This window comes from Triturus cristatus, chromosome 12 (assembly GCF_964204655.1).
Source record: "Triturus cristatus chromosome 12, aTriCri1.1, whole genome shotgun sequence".
Taxonomy (NCBI): Eukaryota; Metazoa; Chordata; class Amphibia; order Caudata; family Salamandridae; genus Triturus; species Triturus cristatus.
Genome location: NC_140595.1, coordinates 770,820,913 through 770,840,575, shown reverse-complemented (window position 1 = coordinate 770,840,575; position 19,663 = coordinate 770,820,913). Strand labels below are relative to the sequence as shown.

At 44.2% G+C, this 19,663-nt stretch overlaps 1 protein-coding gene across 7 annotated transcripts in view; it reads left to right on the top strand.

Moving 5' to 3' along the window:
- Positions 1-19,663, top strand: part of CHD3 (chromodomain helicase DNA binding protein 3) — a 1,560,957-nt gene that overhangs the window by 773,362 nt on the left and 767,932 nt on the right. For all 7 annotated transcript variants that reach the window (XM_085639027.1, XM_085639025.1, XM_085639026.1 and 4 more), the window contains exons 17-18: positions 1,695-1,816; positions 12,696-12,869. In XM_085639027.1, the coding sequence (XP_085495153.1) occupies positions 1,695-1,816; positions 12,696-12,869 (296 nt within the window). The remainder of the gene's footprint in view (positions 1-1,694; positions 1,817-12,695; positions 12,870-19,663) is intronic.

The following is a 19,663-nucleotide window of genomic DNA, read 5'->3' as shown; positions in this document are numbered from 1 at the left end:
AGCTGCACTGCTCCACTTGTCAGCATGCAGAAGCATTTCTAATTAATTATCCAGATCTATTCCGGCACCTGTGGATATCTTAAAGGTGAAGAGTCTGTGGTTGGATACATTTCAACCAGAAAGCCCATTTCCGAAGGTAAGTAACTTGTTCGTCTGGATCTGCCATATTAGCACTGCCCATGTCACTTCTGGCGTGACCATGTGGAGCTAAACATCGTCATCTACCAGCACGCAGGGGTACTGCTCACCAAAGTTTCCTGATTCAGTTTGATGCCTGGAGAATATTCTAAGGTAAGGAATCTGCTGCTAGATAAGGCAATAGGCCAAGGGAAGGGCTGGGGAAAGGTTTGAGGGCGAGAGGGAGGAGTCAGTCCTACCAGACCCAAACAGGGAAGGCACTGTTAACCTCTCTACCGTTTCCCTAGACATCCTAGGAGGAGAGGATAGATAGGATGCAATCAGTGTTAATCCGCGGGAAGAAGAAGCTGCAGTGGGGGGATAGGGCTGCCACCTTGTGATGGGTGCCATTGAGCAGACATTTTCGAGGTTTCATTACAGCAAAGCGCGTTAGAGCAGCTAAGTAAGTATAATGTCACTCAAACATCTAGGTAGGCTACTTATTGTGTTTCTTAGTTACCCATGTTTAATGACTGAGAGTAATAAGCCCAATGAGGTGAATAGACTATTAAAGTGAATCTGATTTTTTTTTTTTTTTTATGAATTCCCAGGCTCACAGCTAGAAATATTCTAAAAACGCATGACTCTGTGAAAGGGTTTAATTATAAAGAACCTAAGAGGCAGGTAAATAGCCAGTTTTTCCCAAGTGTAAGATTTTCTAAAGATGCAAATGCTTGTTAAAAAAAGATCACCTTTTTTGATGTTTTGAAACTCTGAAACATTTTTAGTCTGTAGATATCATTAGACACAGTCAATGTTGTGCCCTGTCTCTGTTCTGGTGGTTATTTTTTTTATCGAGATCTACGTAGAATAAATTGCTGTAACTGGACCATCTTTATTCACCTCCACCATACATCAAGTGCCAATACCAAGTCTGCCTTTCTTCCCCATCTCACAGATTGCACAGGCTATGGCAACAACGTTTGCTGAGCATTAAAGTATTCTCAGTCCTGTCAGCGGATGATTGTTGCTCTCCCACAACCCCACATACAGTCATATGATAAGTCTGCAGTTGATGTACAGAGAGGCTTACATTATTGTACAATAGGTTGTTCTGTATTATCTCAATGCCGTAGAAAGACATTACATCCTAGCTCTATGAAGATTTATTTAAAATAACATTTTATTACACTGCAGCTCCTTCAGTCCCACATATTGAATGTTCAGGAAACAGTACTGGGGGTGATTCTTTCGATTTCTTAGCGAGCTTGGAACTGAGAGGGGGAAGGCCCGCGCACCCTCACCTCCTTTGACCTCAGTCCTGATTTCTTCAATACGCTAGAAAAAAAATATTTTGCTAACTACACCAAAGTACTTAAAATGATTTTTCAGAGTGTTCTGAGATGCTTTACATCCCTGCAATGGGTGATGTGGGTTATGTTCTAATAAGCATGTGGAGCTTTCGTAGATGTCCATGCTGCCAAACTATTTTCCTAGAAAGTGAGATGTTCTGTGCATACTGAGCATTGTTTGCTATTGATATTATGGTCTTAATGAAATATGCCTGCTTATTTCAGTTTTTCAGAATACTTAACGGGTACAAAATCGACCACAAATTACTCCTTACTGGGACACCGCTGCAGAACAACCTAGAAGAACTGTTCCACCTCCTGAATTTTCTTACCCCAGAACGCTTCAAGTATGTCTTACTCCACTCTTTGGGTAATAGTTTACATTTGGTTTGTTAGTATCTATTTTTTACTATTAATGCCTTTAAAAGTTTCATTCTATGCTTATAGGACAGTAGTCATACACAGCAGGCAATCTGCTTGCTACCAAATATACCTCTTAAGTTATTTTATTTTTTTCTACCTGACGCAGTTATTTAATTTTTTTCTACCTGACACAGTTATTTTATTTTTTTCTACCTGACGCAGTTATTTTATTTTTTTCTACCTGACGCAGACGAAACCGATTGTTGACTTCCCAGGGTGAATCTGTGAACGTTGAATGAGAGCCACATCCTGCTTAGAATACATTTCTCGAAACACATGTAGTGATCCTCCCTGATACCCTCCTTCTGCTATTAATCTCAATCCTTTTGCCTCTCATAAGCACCTTGGAAGTGCAACCACTTAAGGTCAATCAAGGAGAATTAGATTTCATCCAGGGCCTTTGGAGGTTTTTTGTGTTAAACTAGATTGGATCAGTCTTAAAACCTCTTCAGTACCCCACCCTGCAGGATTGGGAGACACAATTGTACTCTGAAGTGTGCCCCCATGCTTGATAGCGTGCGCTGTAACATATGCTTCTCCTTCTACAATGTGGCATGTCTGATTAATTTTGAAAGAAACTTGTCAGAAGTTTTTATTTCGGTATTAAGCAATCCTAAACAATTTTTTAGCAGTTAGATACAGGGAGAGAATTGTCTAAACTGACTGCACTATAATATATCATCTGTATCTACCTACAAACAGATTGTTTATATATCTGTACTAATGTACTCGGTGTTTTCAAGAGCAAGGGGCACTTGTATCTTTGTCTTCTACCTGTTATGATATTCTCCCTTATTATGGTAAGATATTTGGCTGAAAAAATAGCTATTGTATTCCGTACATGTAACTTTGATACCAGTGAGGAAATGCTAATGGATAGCAGAGGACCAAACTGTTTTATCGGTTTATTTATGTGTAATGATTGTACATAGACATGAAATTATATATCAGTGGAAAAGTAAAGAAATCCTTTATTTAAGTTAATGATGGGTTAGTGTGGCAAAGGTATTGACATTTGATAATGCAGTTTTGAATTATGTAGGAAAGGGCCCCTTTTGACCTGGTTACCTCCACTTTTTGCCTGGTAGCTGGCACAACTTTGACTGAAAGTGTACTGGGTTCCTGCTAACCAGTTCCCCAGTACAAATGTTCTTTCTTTAAACTGTACCATTGTCCCACAATTGACATCCCTTTAGGATCCCTGTAAGTTCCTAGTAAATGGAACCTAGGACCTTGGAACTGAAGATGGTCCCTAAGGGCTGTAGCACGAATTGTGCCACCCTAAGGGGCCTCTCACCAAGCTCATGCAAACTGCTATTGCAACCTGCTTGTCTTGATGCAGAAAAAAACAATGAGTCGCCATGGCACACAGCCCTGTGTGCCATGAGAACTGCATGTGGTCTAGATAAGTCACCCCTATAACAGGCCTTATAGCCCAAAGGCAGAGTGCACTATACCTCATGTGGGCATATTTGCGTAAGTGGATGTGTCCCGGTGGTATTTAAGCAGATCCTTAGCTATTACAAGTGCTCAGGGAAGCCATGACAAGTACATGGACTCGAAACTTGTGATTACCAGTTCCCCAGCTACATATTGGCTTCACTGTACCCCAGGGTGTTTGGTACCGAACACCTCATCTTGATAAACCCACACTGATACCAGTGGCAGATTTATTAAGCAATGCACCCAGAAGGGTACCTTAGAGAAGTCCCCTGAAAACCTACTGACTAGTAGTGTGTTGACTGACTGGTCTTGATGAGCCAGCCACCATAGACAGGTTTCTGACCTCCTGAGGTGAGAGCCTTCACTCTCAGAAGCCAGGAACAAAGCCTGCTCTGGGCGAAGGTGTTTTCACCTCCTCCACACAGGATGTGCATTCCAGGGTGGGAAGCTTTGGTATGTGACCCAGGCCTCTCCACATAGAGGAGATGCTCACCCCCTGTCCTGCTCCCACTTTTGGCTACAAGACAGGCGAGAAAATTAGTAAGATTAGGAGGTATGCCCACATTCAGCTAGCACCACCCCTAGGGCGGCCCAGCTGATGTGAACCCCACTTTTCAGATTCCGCCATCTTGTTTTGGACGGAATTAGCATTCTAGGTTCAGGACTATGCCCACTTCTCACAGGAAGTGGTCATACAGAGGGTGTTGACACTTTACTGGTAGGTAGCCAATTTGCTACTACTTGTGATTCCCCTTAAACACCCCTAAATTGAGTATTTAGATGGCATCCCTGAACCCAAGGACTCAGTTTTGATGGATCAAGAGAAGGACGAAGAATAGTCACTGCCTGGTGAGAACTGCAGTAGAACCGTGGACATTCGGCGCGTCCAGGAGAAGGTACTTGTCCTTTGGATGGTCATATCTGTCTCCTCAATGGGCGTGAAGACACCAGGACCAACCGGAGCCATGCAGCACCAACCGCCGAGGTACCGGATGCCCTGCACTAAACACCAACAGTGAGAGCCCACTCCAGATCCCCAGAGCACCAGATCAAGCAGCCGTTGAGAGACGTCAGCATCACTGAGACTCACTTCGTGAGTGGCCCAGCTGCCTTGATTTTGCCCCTGCCAGCTGTTTGTCCCTGGCTGTGAGGAGCATCTTTGTGCACCCAGCCCAGCTGACCTAACCACACTGCACTCAAGCTGCCTGGCCCAGTTCCTGAAGATCCAGCAGTGCCCCCTTGCTCCAATACCCCTTACAACCCAAAGCCCTGTTTGAGAGCGCTCAGACTTGTCCTCAAGTCCCCTTGTGCAACCTTTTTTTGGGTGGGCCCCCCTTCTCTGTTGCGTGCCAGATACCAACTTTAGCAGCACCCTGGTCCTGGTAGACCCCGGGCAGTTCCTGAAGAACTCCTGGTAGAACTTTGGACCTTATCCACTACAACTCCGAACCCTGAAGGGGAACCCCTGAAACTGACTGTACCTACCTTTAAGCAACTCTGACTTTTCCTTCCATAGGCTTGCATTGTGCGTAAAGGCGCATAACTTTAGAACCTTTACTTACCTGTACTCATTGCTTTTGAAAACACTACTTACCTTTGAACAAAGTTCTTGGTTTTGAAACATATATAAAAAGAAGTGTTATTTTTCTAATTTAGTCTCGGGTTTATTCTTTGAGTGTGTGTCTTGTTTATTGCCTCTGTGAGTACAACAAATCTTAGAACTACCATCTGCTGAAAAGCCTAACTGCTCAGCAACACTACCACAAAAGAGAGTGTTAGTATTTTCTACTTTAGCCTCGGTAAGCCAATTTGGAACCCACTGGACTCTATGCACAGTGTACTTCTTTTTAGTACACTATATAGAGAGCCACCCTCCTACGTTGGTGGCAGTGGTGGGATCTTCAACTTTGCATTTTAGCTCTTAATAGGTCTCAACTTTAGTGTGATGATGAGTACCACAGGGGATGTGGCTAAGGAGCTCGACCTTACCTTTTACTTGCACCTGAAATACGCTCAGTTAAGGACCCTCTGCAAAGGGTACAAAATAAAAACTGGCTCACACCCTACCACTGCAACCCTTCAGAAGCTGTTGGCAGAATATGAGCTGGCCCATCCTTCGGAGAATGCCACCGACCCTCAGAACCAAGGTGGAATGAGTGAGGAGGATGACCCAGACATATCTCCACTTGAAGGAGCAACTCTACCCTATGGCCGACCTAATGTGCCTAGGGCCCCTGCCTCAAATGAGGATGCCTTAGGTCCCTCAAGGTACACTAAAGATATCCTTCTTGAGAGATTGTTCCCTCAGAATAGCCCTGCAAGACAGTATACTGGCCATAGAAAGGGCAGACCTGGGTTTAGCACCGATGAATGGTGCCAGCAACATAATACCTAGGAACAGAGAGAAAAACTTTGACCATAATATCCCCAAAGGATTGTCCCAAAATATGCAAAAAGTGATGACATCACAAAATGATTTGCAGCTTTTGAGAGAGATGTAGCATAAGGAATGTCAGCCAGAAGTATTGGGGCTCTCTTCTTTGTGAACTGTTCTCTAGTAAGTGCAGGGATAGACTCCTGACACTGAACAAGGCAGAGGCCTGAGTCCTATGACCACATGAAGGGTACCCTGATTGAGGGATTTTGACTCGCCACTGAAGAGCACAGGGTTAAGTTCAGGGGGGACTTAAAAAACCTTGAGTCAGTCCTGGGTTGATTTTGTAGACTTTTCAGTAAAGACACTAGGTGGTTGGTTGAAAGGAAGCCAGGTGCAAGTTTATGATGGGCTGTATAATTTAATTATGATAGAACATCTGTTGAGTAGCTTTCTTTCTGAAACATTTCACCACTACTTGGTGGTCCTAGGTCCAACTTTTTCACAAGAATAGGGAAAGAAGGCAGACCATTAGGTCAAGACTAGGGTGACCAAAACTATGACTGGTGGGGGTGACCAAAAGAAAGGGGTTACTAAACCTCCTCAGGGGAAAGAGGGTTAACATCCTAAGGATAAAGTAAAGTGTCTTCTAAAGGCCCCCATCAACCTGCTAAAGAGGGTGGGTCCCAAATCTCTTCACAACCAAAAACTGGGTACCAAAGTAATAATTGGGATCCCAAAAAGACATGGTTTCACAACTGTAAGCAGACTGGACACCGAACTTTAGACTCTGCCTGTCCCCAAAGAAATCCCCCTAGTACTGTTCCAGTTAGCACTGGAACAGCAAGTCTCCAGGTGGGATCTCCAGTGTGCCCTAAGCAAATCAGAGTGCACACAGAAGCTGCGCTAGTCTCAGAGGGTGGGATGGACCTTGCAACCTTAGTTGTTTAAACTACTAATATGGAAAAATGCGAACAGCATCCCTTGATTAATGGGATTAGGGTAGAAACCCTGTGAGATACAGGTAAGTGTCAGCATGGTGACAGAAAAACTGGTTTCTCCAGAACAGTACCTAACTGGACAGACGTATCCAGTCACCAACGCTGATAATGTTACAAAGGTCCATCCCATTGTGATGGTGCCCTTAGAATGGGAAGGGGTTACTGGCCTGAAACCAGTAGTGGTTTCCTCCACAATCCCAGTGGAATTTCTGCTAGGGAATGATCTGGAGTCCTCAGCATGGACTGAGGTTGGGTTTAGGTCCCATGCAGCCATGCTGGGAATTACTAAATGGGTGGCAATAAATACCCGAGGACAGAGCAAGGCCTAGGGTAAAGAGGTGTTGTAGCCCCACTGAGTGCGTGGACTCTGGTGCATATTGAAATATCACACAGTGTGTCGGTTTCTATCTGGCCTTATGTTGAATGACACCCTGAAATAGCTTATCGGAGCTACGTTTTTTTCCCTGGAAATCCATTGATGCCCTTTAATGAGCAGTTCCGAACGTTCCTTGCAGCATGTATTGTACCAGAAAGATATACGAAATTTATGAATGGAAAGGAAAAAAATACAGCTTTGACAGCCTTCCATTGAAAGCTGAGAAAAGCTTCCTTCTCTATAAGATTCCAGTAATTTCCCCTACCCATGTTGCACTTTTCTGGCAGTTGCCGCAGAGACCCAGTTCTTTTTTTATGGTCCTCATGAGTAAGACCTCAAAGCATGGGAACTTTCACACTTCTGTTAAAAAAAAATATATATATGTTCAAGTTTTATTTATTGAATTGACATTACAGATACAAGAATAATTGCCAATGATAAATAACTCCATCATAAAAACCTTCCCCACACTAGGGACATTAATCAACCGTAATATTCAAAGTTCTCAGAACCTTTATTTCTATGGTAAGAACGTATACATTTTCAGGACCCTTTGGGATCCAACCTGGTTAAGTCGTGGGAGCCTTATTCACAAAGGGCCTCCGCAATTGTGGCAGAGGTCTCCACTCTTGGATATCGTAATCTCCGCAATGAGAATTCTTATTGAGGAGATTCTGCACCGGTTGTGGAGACTTCTGTGCCTTGTAATTGGTCTCTTCTGCAAGTGCAATGTAATCTATTTTCCTCAAGCAATCGGAACAGGTAGGGGGTGTCGCAGAGTGCCAATGAAGGGCAATAACCCTTTTAGCAACCATGCATCCTATATCTACTAACATTTTTTGACCCGCTTGGCCATCCCATCCCAGAAACATGCCCAACAACTGCATTTTGGGATCTATGTCCAACGAGAAACAAATTACCGCTTCCAAGGTGCCTAGAACAGGGCCCAGTATCTTTTGAATTATGCGACACTCCCATACTATGTGCAAGAGTGTGCCCGTGTCTAACCCACACCTCAGGCATTCCAGACCAGTGCACCTCCCCATTTTCCAAAGTCTTTCAGGGATATAGTCCAACCTGTGAAAATATTTAAACTGGATTACATGTTACCCAGTCTTCTTTGTCCATTTCTTCCTGATTCTGCTCTCATTTCGACCGTTGGATGCAAAATGGTCAGGCCTATTGATCACCAGGGATTTATAGGTTTGAGAGACCCCCTTCTCTGTTATCATCTCCATGGAGAGTTTCGATTCCAGGGGACTGCATTCTGGAGTGAGACATAGTTTGTCTTTGTATCCTTCCAATGCATGTCTTAATTGCAGATATAGGAAAAGCTGTGATCTGCACATTCTGAATTCTTCTGTCATTTGCTCCTACAATAGCATATGATTTACTGACCATATGCACCCTAACTTTGTGATCCCTATTCTGTCCTATCCCTAGAGCCAAACCTTCCCTCCTCCCAGGTGTGTTACCTCTGAAATCCATGTTCCCTACCACAAGGCTGTCTCCTTTGTCAACCTCTTTTCCCAGCCTATCCACCTAAGTGCCCTGTGCCAGCACTCCGGAGTTATCACCATCACTGCCGGTAACAAAGCCAGACTCACTGAGTCATAAAACATAGACCACAGCCTGTTCCCACCCAAGGACTCAATCTCCAGTCTAAATGCTGGATCACTCCTAGCCTGAAAAACTCCAATCATTGATGACGAGCAGGTGTGATGCCCAGTTATTTAATTTGATGTCCACTGTACCTAATCTGCTGGTAGATTGTATGCTTGAAAAACTATTCTGGGGAATTCTAAATGGGTAAGTTGTATAAGAGCATGGGCAAGGCTGTCATTTTGAAAAGTGCCTACCTCCATCTCCAATGGCCCATTACCCCATGCCCCATGTGATCTTACAGGTTAGCAGAATTATATTCAGGTCCCAGCATTCTTGTTGGTCTGTTGAACTATGTATTCCCAAGTACTGACATCTACCCTGCTGCACCTGAATATGCGATATACTGCTAATCCCCCTTTCTGTATCCCCAACCTGTGGGACTGCCTGAGATTTTTCCCAATTCACCCTGAGGTCTCCCCATATATTTTTAAAATATGCATCAATCTAGGTAGTGTAAGGACCATGAAATATGAAGTTGTCCACATATAGCAAGATAGTCTTCAAAACCATTGTTCCAAGCTGTGCCCTAGACGTAGGCTTCTCTCCTTATCCATTTGGTTAACTCCTCCATCGTCAGGGCAAAAATGAGAGAAGATAGGTACCGCATTCTATCTGAAATTTGTGGGACTCAATTCTGTTAACCCGGACTCTTGCCTAAGGGGAGCAGTACAACACGAGACAATGTCTGAAGTATGGGCCCAAATTCATGCCTCCCAATACCTGGTGAAGAAAATACCACTCAAATGAATCAAAGGCCTTTTCAAAATCCAGGACAATGCTAGGGCTGTTGGTTCCGCCAGCTCCTCCCAGTGCTTTAAAGCCACCTGTAGCCTGAGAACGTTGTGCTTAGTCCCCCTCTTGGGCAGGAGCATGTGTATGCCCTGTCTAACCAAGTAACCCATATCCTGCTCTAATTTGTTGTCTTGTGCTATTGCAGTTACTTTCATTTCCACATTTATTAAGGAAATCAGCCTGTATGAGGCACGATCCATCAATGACTTATTCAGCTTGGGAAGGACTGCGACAGTAGCCCTGCATAAATCTCTGGCACCCTAGTCTACAAACCCTCTCCAAACATCACGAGCAATAGTGGTACAAGGCAGGAAACATTATTTTTGTAAACCTCCAAGGGAAAACAGGTCCCAGAGTTTTTCCCGAGGTCATACCCTGCACAGCCTACAGTAATTCTACCTCCGTAAGTGGTTGGTTTAGCTCTGCAATGTCGAAGGGGGACAATTTAGGATGGATTGATTCTCCACTATTGGAGTATATTTCATAGATTCACGTGCTTGAATCATCCTCAGTCATCAAGGTGGCAGTCCCGCTGTACATTCCAAAGCAGTAGCAGTAATCAACATAGTTTACAATGGCATAAAGGCATTGAAATTATTAGCTTATCCATTTAATTTAAAAAGAACCAAACTAAAGCCAATCAGACGACAGCACCTTTAGAACACATTCAACAGAGGCAGTGTCCCACAGATTTTCACTGCATGTCGTGTGAGAGGAAGTGTCTCTGAGCACTGCTCAGTTTTTCTGATTTGGTTATTCCAGATTACTTCAGCTGTGTTCCAGTATGTCAGAAGTTGTGAAGAAAGGACTTTTTAGACCTTGTGGGATCTGTGGTAAGAAAAGGCTGCACTCAGAAGATCCCAATTAGAGAGAGTATCTACTGCCTTCATGCCTGAAAGACTGTAAAATCTACAGACCTTTTCTACTAAAAATATCATGAGGGAAGACCTTAGATTTGGCTTCAGAAACTAAAAGCCAAAACTGCAGTCGTTTGTGAGGAAGAGAATCGTGAGAGTTAGGCTTCCTTATAAAAATCCAGGAAGAGAGAGAGAGGTCATTCCATGGGTCGCGTCAGGCTCCTCTCATGAGGAAAAGAGAGAAAGTAACTATGGGTCAGGATCACAACTGCAATAGACCTATTGGACCACAGAGTTTCCGTAGCTTCTCTATTTCCATTCATGTTCAGGGATAGGAAACGTACACCCAGGAGACCCTCTGAGGACACCCGAGCCATTCCTAGCAAAGAAGAGACTGCATATCAACGACCCTCGTACGGATTGTATATACTGCCTTTATACAGACCTTTAGAATCCCCAGAATGTTGGAAAAAAAGGACGCAAATTGGTCATGGATACCTTATGTGGACAAAAAAAGTTATAGGAGCCTAAGCACGAACTACCCCAAATAGTCAAAAAAGGGCTTAGCACAGGGCAGGGAAAAGGTCTGGCAGCAAAGGGGTTAGCATGGGGACTGCTGTTTGCAAACATCTCTCACTCTGCAATCAGAGAAAGAAAAGTAAAGTGAATTATATGGCAGTCTTGCTGGGGAATATAGAAGTGCGAAAGGAAAGGCTGTAGGGTGTTAATTTTTTCGTAGCAAGCAACAAAATATAAATACCTGTTAATGAACTGTACACATTTAGCAGTTAGGAAGGCAAAAATTAACCAAACATTTTTGTAATTCAGAAGTGCAATCAAACAAACACTTTAATAGCATCAGGACAAATCAAGACACTTTCCATGTTGATGCACAAATAAATATTCAGTGAAACACGATTTCAACACATCATTTGTGTGCAAAATAGGTATATCAGTAAAAGTGTATTTCTGTGCACATTTAGTGACAATTTCAATGGAAAATGTGTTGTGTGGAAATGACAACGCGCTACCACACAATACTTTAGTTACATTAAAAACTTGCCCTCCTCGTGTCCAGTAAAGGTAGGTGGTTCGCGGGTTGCGGTTCTAAACAGTTTACGAATTTATGGTCTAGAGCCTTTTGAGCTTTATTTCTATAACCACCTCCACTCCTGTGTGGTTACAGGTGAAATAAGTTGCAAACGGGCTTGCATGCAACAGACAGAAAATGTACTCTCTGAAGATATTCATTGGGCTATGAAGTCTTTCATCCCCTATCTATGGAAATATAACCGTTTCCTAATTGTCTTTCTATTTTTTGCCGACGTGACGTGAGCTGTCCTTCCTTGTCTCAGATCCTCCTTGCTGGTCATTGCACAATTTGGCCTTCCCCCTACCTTTTCATTTTTGGTGGGACTTCAGCTTACTATCCCCTCTAACTGCTTAAGCCTTTCCCCATGTTTTTCAAATCATTCTGCTTCTCGCTTCTTCAAACATTTCTCTTATTCTTTGCTTCTGTGTCTTCATCTCCCCAGTCTTCACCATTACCTTTTCTGCAGCTATTGAGCAGAGCCATTAATGAAATGCAGACTACAAGTTCCTTCCATTAAGCCTTAAACTTTGTGTGTAGTATGCCACTGTAGCTGTTTATCGCGCAGTAACCACAGCATACTCTGTAGCATGAACAGAAGAGGCTTGCCAGAATGAAGGCAACTTCACCACATCTCATCCATGTGCAGCAAGGCTTCCAAAGTGGCCACAACACTGAGAACAGCCGAGGACTATAAGGATTATCCCGTAAACCAATTAACTGATGCAATGGGAGACTCTAAAAAACATCATGGCTTGGATTCCTCAGACGCTCTGTAGCATTTCTCCTTGTAGTCGAACTACAGCCCACATTTACTACTAGCAAATGAAGTTAAGACAGCGTATGGCCTGACGCTGGAACAGGAAGCACCTATAGCATTACTGATTGAAAAGTGGGTGGTGGCTGCTATCTGCAGCCAATGCAAATCACCTCTTATAAACCACCGTGTGAATGCTTTATTCTGAGCTGTTTTGGGCTGCATATATAATACTTTGGTGCTTTAAAATTCTCCTGGTTCTTTTTAATGCCATAATTCTAGTCATTTGTCTCTGTTTCACTGCACATTTCTGCCACTGAGCTGTTCATGATCTAAACTAGAGAAGTCTGTTAATAGGGGCCACTGATAAAGGAGTAAAGCAGATCTCATCGCCACACAATTGTTGTATGATTCTCACATTCTGACATGCTACTTTTCCCCCACATAGTAACCTGGAGGGTTTCCTGGAAGAATTTGCCGATATCTCCAAGGAGGACCAGATTAAGAAGCTTCATGATCTTTTGGGGCCTCACATGTTACGGCGCCTCAAAGCAGACGTCTTCAAGAACATGCCAGCCAAGACGGAACTCATCGTGCGGGTGGAGCTCAGCAACATGCAGAAGTAAGGTCACGCTCTTTACACACTAGCACTCCTCTCCGTAGCACGGGTCTCTTTACTAGTAGCTGCGGGGAGCGCTCTAGCAGTCCTCTCCGTAGCACGGGTCTCTTTACTAGTAGCTGCTGTGAGTGCACTAGCAGTCCTCTCCATAGCACGGGTCTCTTTACTAGTAGCTGCTGTGAGCGCACTAGCAGTCCTCTCCATAGCATGGGTCTCTTTACTAGTAGCTGCGGTGAGCGCACTAGCAGTCCTCTCCGTAGCACGGGTCTTTTTACTAGTAGCTGCGGTGAGCACACTAGCAGTCCTCTCCGTAGCACAGGGTCTCTTTACTAGTAGCTGCGGTGGGCACCCTAGCAGTCCTCTCCGTAGCACAGGGTCTCTTTACTAGTAGCTGCAGTGGGCACACTAGCAGTCCTCTCCGTAGCACAGGGTCTCTTTACTAGTAGCCGCAGTAGGCACCCTAGCAGTCCTCTCCGTAGCACAGGGTCTCTTTACTAGTAGCCACGGTGGGCGCACTAGCAGTCCTCTCCGTAGCACAGGGTCTCTTTACTAGTAGCCGCGGTGGGCACACTAGCAGTCCTCCCCGTAGTACAGGGTCTCTTTACTAGTAGCCGCGGTGAGCACACTAGCAGTCCTCTCCGTAGTACAGGGTCTCTTTACTAGTAGCCGCGGTGGGCACACTAGCAGTCCTCTCCGTAGCACAGGCCTCTTTACTAGTAGCTGCGGTGAGCGCACTAGCAGTCCTCTCCGTAGCATAGGTCTCTTTACTAGTAGCTGCGGTGAGCGCACTAGCAGTCCTCTCCGTAGCTCAGATCTCTTTACTAGTAGCTGCGGTGAGCGCACTAGCAGTCCTCTCCATATTACAGGGTCTCTTTACTAGTAGCTGCGGTGGGCACACTAGCAGTCCTCTCCGTAGCACAGGGTCTCTTTACTAGTAGCCGCGGTGGGCACACTAGTAGTCCTCTCCGTAGCACAGGGTCCCTATACTCGTAGCCACGGTGGGCACACTAGCAGTCCTCTCTGTAGCACAGGGTCTCTTTACCAGTAGCTGCGGTGAGCACACTAGCAGTCCTCTCTGTAGCATGGGTCTCTTTACTAGTAGCTGCGGTGAGCACACTAGCAGTCCTCTCTGTAGCACAGGGTCTGTCTACTAGTAGCTGCAGTGGGCACACTAGCAGTCCTCTCCATTGCACAGGGTCTGGATGGAACGTAATCTCTCTAGAGAGGGACTGCAATAGTTGATGTATGCAAGCTGTCACCCCATTGGAAAAAACTCCAGGAACGTTTTGAAGCCTAAGCTTTTGATAAATAAATATTGTCACTGGGTACACTTGTAGAGATGGGCCTTCATTTTCAGCTAAAAGTGAATTAGATCATTTTTGCATTTTACAGAATTCATCTAAAAAGGTAAAACCTCAGGAAAATTTATAGAATTAAGGAAACATTCATTAACAAGCTTTGGCAAAGCCACTAGGTCTTAGCTCTTAAATACAGACCTATAGGCTTTGCCATTTTTTTTTACTATCGCATGCATGCACATGTGTGAAGATGCATGCACCTTCATGAAGGGCAATTTTGGAATAAGTGTTCTAATAAAGAAAGCTTTTCCAAATTTGAAACTGTTGTCACGAAGCATGCACATGTGTAATATGTGCATGCGCAGTGACACCGCAGCCATTTCTAATTTACCTATCTAGCATGACGGACGTTGGCAATACATCGGTAAATTAAAATGTTAAGAAAAGCGAAAAAAATGTGTGAAGCACTCACCACAAGTGTGCAAGCAGCACTGCATTACTGTGCAACTGCCATGCCCTCTTACAAAAAAAAACATATTTAAAGGCAGTGGGAGATAAAAAGATAGCCCAAACCGAGGAGTAGGGGTAAGGTATGAAAAGTGAGAAAACCAAAAAAGGATGGGAAGGGCTGGGTGAAAGTGAGGGGGGAGTCAGTACAGGGAGGAGAGAGCAAGAAAACAAGTACAGTCAGTGGAGTGCTGAAAGTAAAAGAAAAATGTTGTTTTCTGAAAGTAAGCAGTATAAGCAATGGAAGGACATTTTATGTTATGTAATGTTGTGTTATGTGTATTTGCAAAGCACACTACTACTGATGAGGGTAAACTATTAATGAGCTGCTTCGTGTGCCTAGCCCTGCCTATGGTAGGTTGGTTAATTGAAAAGCCAAGTCTTTAGCTCCTTGTGGAATTCAAGAACAGAGGAAGAGGCTCTAAGGTGGAGTGGGAGGCCATTCCATGCTTTAGGAATGATGTAAGAGAACACCTATCCTCCTGATCCGGTTCTATGCATGTATGGGATGTGTGCGAGTAGAAGTCCTGCGGAGTGGAAGTGGCTGGTGGAACTAGATGCAATTGTTCATGTATGTGGGGCCTAAATTGTGTAGTGCCTTGAGTGTGTGTGAGGAGTTTGAAATGAGCACGTTTGTATGTCCGGATCCAGTGGAGCTCCCTGAGGTGTGGTGTGTTGAGAGTTCAGTGTGTGAGGTTGAGGATGAGTCTGGCTGCTGAGTTCAGGATGGTTTGTAGTCTTCTACCGAGTTGCTTAGTGATCCTGGCATAGAGGGTTCTCCTGTATTCCAACTTTCTGGTGACTAGGGCATGAGTGACCGTTTTTTTTTGTAGTGTTGCTTGGGAGCAATTTGAAAATCTTCTGCAGCATTTTCAGGGGGTGGAAGCAAGAGGCAGTGACTGTGTTGCTTGTGCAGCCATGCCCAGTTTGCCGTCGATAACTATTCTGACGTTCCTGGTGTGGACTCCAAGTTCAGCCGCCCACCTGTTGGAGTCCCATGGTGAGGTGTTTTTGCCAATGATCACTATTTTTGTCTTGTCTGTGTTGAGCTTGAGACAGTTGGCTTTCATCCAGTTAACGACTTCAGTCATGCCGGCGATTAACTTGTTCTGTGTATTCATGGGTCTTATCTGATATGGAGAGCATGACTTATGTCGTTAGTGTAGGAGAGGATGTTGATGTTGTGTGCTTGGATGACGTTGGCCGGAGGGATCATGTATGCATTGAAGAGGGTGAGGCTGAACGATGAATGTTGAGTCACTCCACAGATGAGTTTGCAGGCTTCCGAGGAGTAAGATTGTAGGCTGAAAACTTGTGTTCTATCCTTTAAAAAGTAGCCGATCCAGCGGAGAGCTGTTCCTTGGATTTGTTCTCTTAGGCGAAGCAGATCAACTGTGTAATCCACAATATTTCTCTTTGTAGTATTGGTCTGCTATTGTCCAGGTCTTCTCTTTTGTTAATCTTTTCAGTTAACAAAATTACATGTTACAGATGATTTAATCTTCTCCAGCAATGGATATTTCATAGATTCACATGCTTATAACATTCGCCGTTGTCAAAGTGAGAGTTCTTAGGTAACTTGAAAATAGCATTATAAAGCACTGACAGCTGAAAAGGCTATATGCAATGCCCACTTTGTTAGCACATCCACCACATTCAAAAGGTCCACACCTTTCATTAATGAGTTGAGAGCGCTCCCTGTTTCACTCTTCCCAGAGGTCTTCACTTCTGTGATTTCTACTTCATGTTGTGTGGAAGGGAGGTTCATAGCTTTGCTCTTTCTTCAGCTACAGCTAAGTGAATGTTTATACCATTTCTTGGACTTTTGGTGTACTCCTACCCTACTGCCCCAAAAAAATGGCAACAATGAAGAAATCTAAGAGAAGCCTTTATAAAGCTTGTGATTCCTGAGGAAAAATGAATTTTCACTGATGATCATCACAAGAGATGCATTTACTGCTTTTATCTAATTCACAAAGCCAAAGACTGGAAAATCTGCAGAACATTCTTTGTCAAAGCCCTTAATGCCTGTGAGGAGAGACTTTTTGAGTGATTTTACAAAATGAAGCATCTGAACACCCCTCTTCAGGGGGTGTATCTGAAGCTAGTTAGAAAAAAGAGATCCTGGTGCCTCTACGGCAACATCTAGGCTTATGGAATCTTCCTCAGAAGAACACAAGCAAAAAATACACCAAAGAGCCCTCAAAGGTCCAGAACTATCTCTTCCCCTAAGCAAGAGTGAAGTAAAAGGTGTTCTCCGACCTCTCTGCTCACTGAAACATTAAAGGTGGTCCCACGTCAAAGTTAAGCTTGTCAGCGATTACCATCGAAGATCCTTCGTCTACACCTCTGAATGTGGGTAAACAGCATGCTAGCCCACATGAAGTAAAATCAGAGTCCAAGTCACTGTTGATGTAAATACAGACTACAGACCCATCAATTGTGGACCCGTCAGTAACTCACTAATCAACGACTGAACCATCGGTGGTACAAAAACCATTGACAACGCTCCCGTCAATGATACCATCGTCATAGAGTATATCAACTAATTACACTTGAGCATACCTCTTTAAGCAAAACTCACCCTCAGCTTCTAGAATAGTTTCTAGGCACAGAAGCAGAAGAGAAATCAGGTCCAGATTATACTTTTTAAATAGCTTATTGTCCACAATTCAGGAATAGCAAATGCCAGGACTCGGAGGGAGATCCGGCTTGTTCCCGGGACCCACAGCCTGAAGCATTTTGCCCAAACTTCCTTCTTTAGCATTGGGAAGAAAGAGAATATTATGACCACCACTATGATCCTTAGGAGTCACTGTATGAGGACTGTGAACAGAGGTCAATGATAAGGGTGCCAGTAGACCTTATTAATGATCTAGTCCACATCATGACAGACTATTACTCACGTTTTCTGACTAGTTCCCAGCAGCCCATTCCGCCTCAGCAAACACAACCTGTCTTGCACCTTCACTACGGATACCACAGGTCGGCAAACAGCATCCCCCTAAACCCCCACGTCAGCCAGTGCCACCATTTTTAGGCTTATTTATATCCCAAATCCAGGTGGAAACGTCTGTTGATGATCAATATACGGATGTGGAAGAGGACAAAATATGCCCAACTGATGTGATAAGAGGAGAAAAATGGGATGATTATATCCTACCTGTTATGAACCCAACAACACCTCCGACTATGGATTCACCACCAGATAATACTGGCAGGTTTCATTCACTGATGCGTAGGGCTGTGAGAAAGTTTAACTTACCCTTAACGGTTAAGGAAACTGATTGTTTCTTGTACAGCTTCAAGGAAGCAGCAATGAAGTCAGACTTGATGATTCCCTTGTGGATCACTTCTGGCAAGAAGCGATAAAACTGATGAAAACACCAGCTTTGATGGCAGCGGTAGTACCACGAATAGACCAGAATGCTAAATCCCTGAAAACTCACCTCTTCGCCTCCTGGGTCATCATAAAGCAGACTCGTTTGTCATGAAAACGGTACAGCAGCAGTCCAGAAACTCGAGGGCACCTTGTGCAGTATTGCTTGATTGTGAAGATTGCAGAATGGACAAGGCGAGGGAAAAGGTTTCCTCTATGGCTTCTATGTCAATACAAAACTGCTGTCAGGGACTGTCCGGGACTATGTGGGGAACACAGTCAGGGACTTGGGCAAGGACTGGGAACTGGGTAGAAACTTACTCAGAAAGAGGAGTACAGTGCTTCCCAGGATCATATAGGGAGTCAGAGCAGAAAAGGGAATCCAAAGGGGAAGCCTGTACAAGTGAATAAGATGGGTAAGACTCAGAAATGAAGGACACTCACGAGGGAATTTAGCATTCAGACTAACTACACCCAGGACAGATGTGCAAGACATATATATAATACAACATTAACAATAAATGGTAAAACCGAAGCTCAGTACGTTTCTCACCCACAATTGCTGTTACAGATACTGACTGCAAATACCCACATGTAGGATATGCATGCACAGGCAGGGTCTGTGGAGCTTATACCTATGGTGATGTTATAAATGCAACTCCAAGACAATACTCACAGTGAACAAGAAGCACCACCTAGGTAGTCAGCTGTGCCCACGGATCCTGGCGATCAAACAGGAACATGCAAGGCAGTACAGCAAGGGGGTAGAACTAAACACAAGCACAATAGACAAGGAGCTAGCAAGGAGGAGTGCTTAACAGGAAAGGAAGGAAATCACAGGGCACACGTGGCAGAATGCAAGTAACAAATGTACAGGGTAATAGAAGCAAGACAGCAGAATAGAAAGTCAGCAAACTAGGAACTGGAACCAAGAAAATGGGAAGAAAGGCAGGGACTGGAAAAGGATATACAGAAGGGGAGGCTACAAGGGTATACTAGAATAGTGCAGATTCAGAAATCAAGAAAACAAAGTAGCATAGAAGGCAGTGCTGGGGCAGGAACAAGAATTGAGCTAAGGCTCAGGAGTCAAGGTAGCACTGCAGGGAGTGCTGGTTCAGGAACAGGGAATTACTAAAACTTGTGGAGTCAAGGTAGCACTGCAGGGAGTGCTGGTTCAGGAACAGGGAATTACTATAACTCAGGAGTCAAGGTAGCACTGCAGGCAGAGCTAGTTCAAGGAAACAGGAAATAGATACAGCTCAGGAAAGGAGTCAAGAGAGCAGTGTAAATCAGGAACAATAAATAGCTGAAGCCCAGAAACAGGGACAAAAAATAACTATAGCTCAGGAACTCAAGAAACAAGGTAGCACTGCAGGCAGTGCTAATTCGGGAGAAGGGAAACTGCTGCAGTTCAGAAACAAGGAATGCTAAGGCTCAGGAGTCAAGGAAGCACTGCAGGCAGTGCTAATTCAGGAATAAGAAAAACAGCAGGAGCTCAGGAACAAGGAATAACTAAATCTCAGGAAACAAGAATATTAAAGGCTCAGGAAACACTGGAACAAGGATCGGTCTCACCGGTACACAGCTACAATAACCAACCTTGGCCTGAAGGG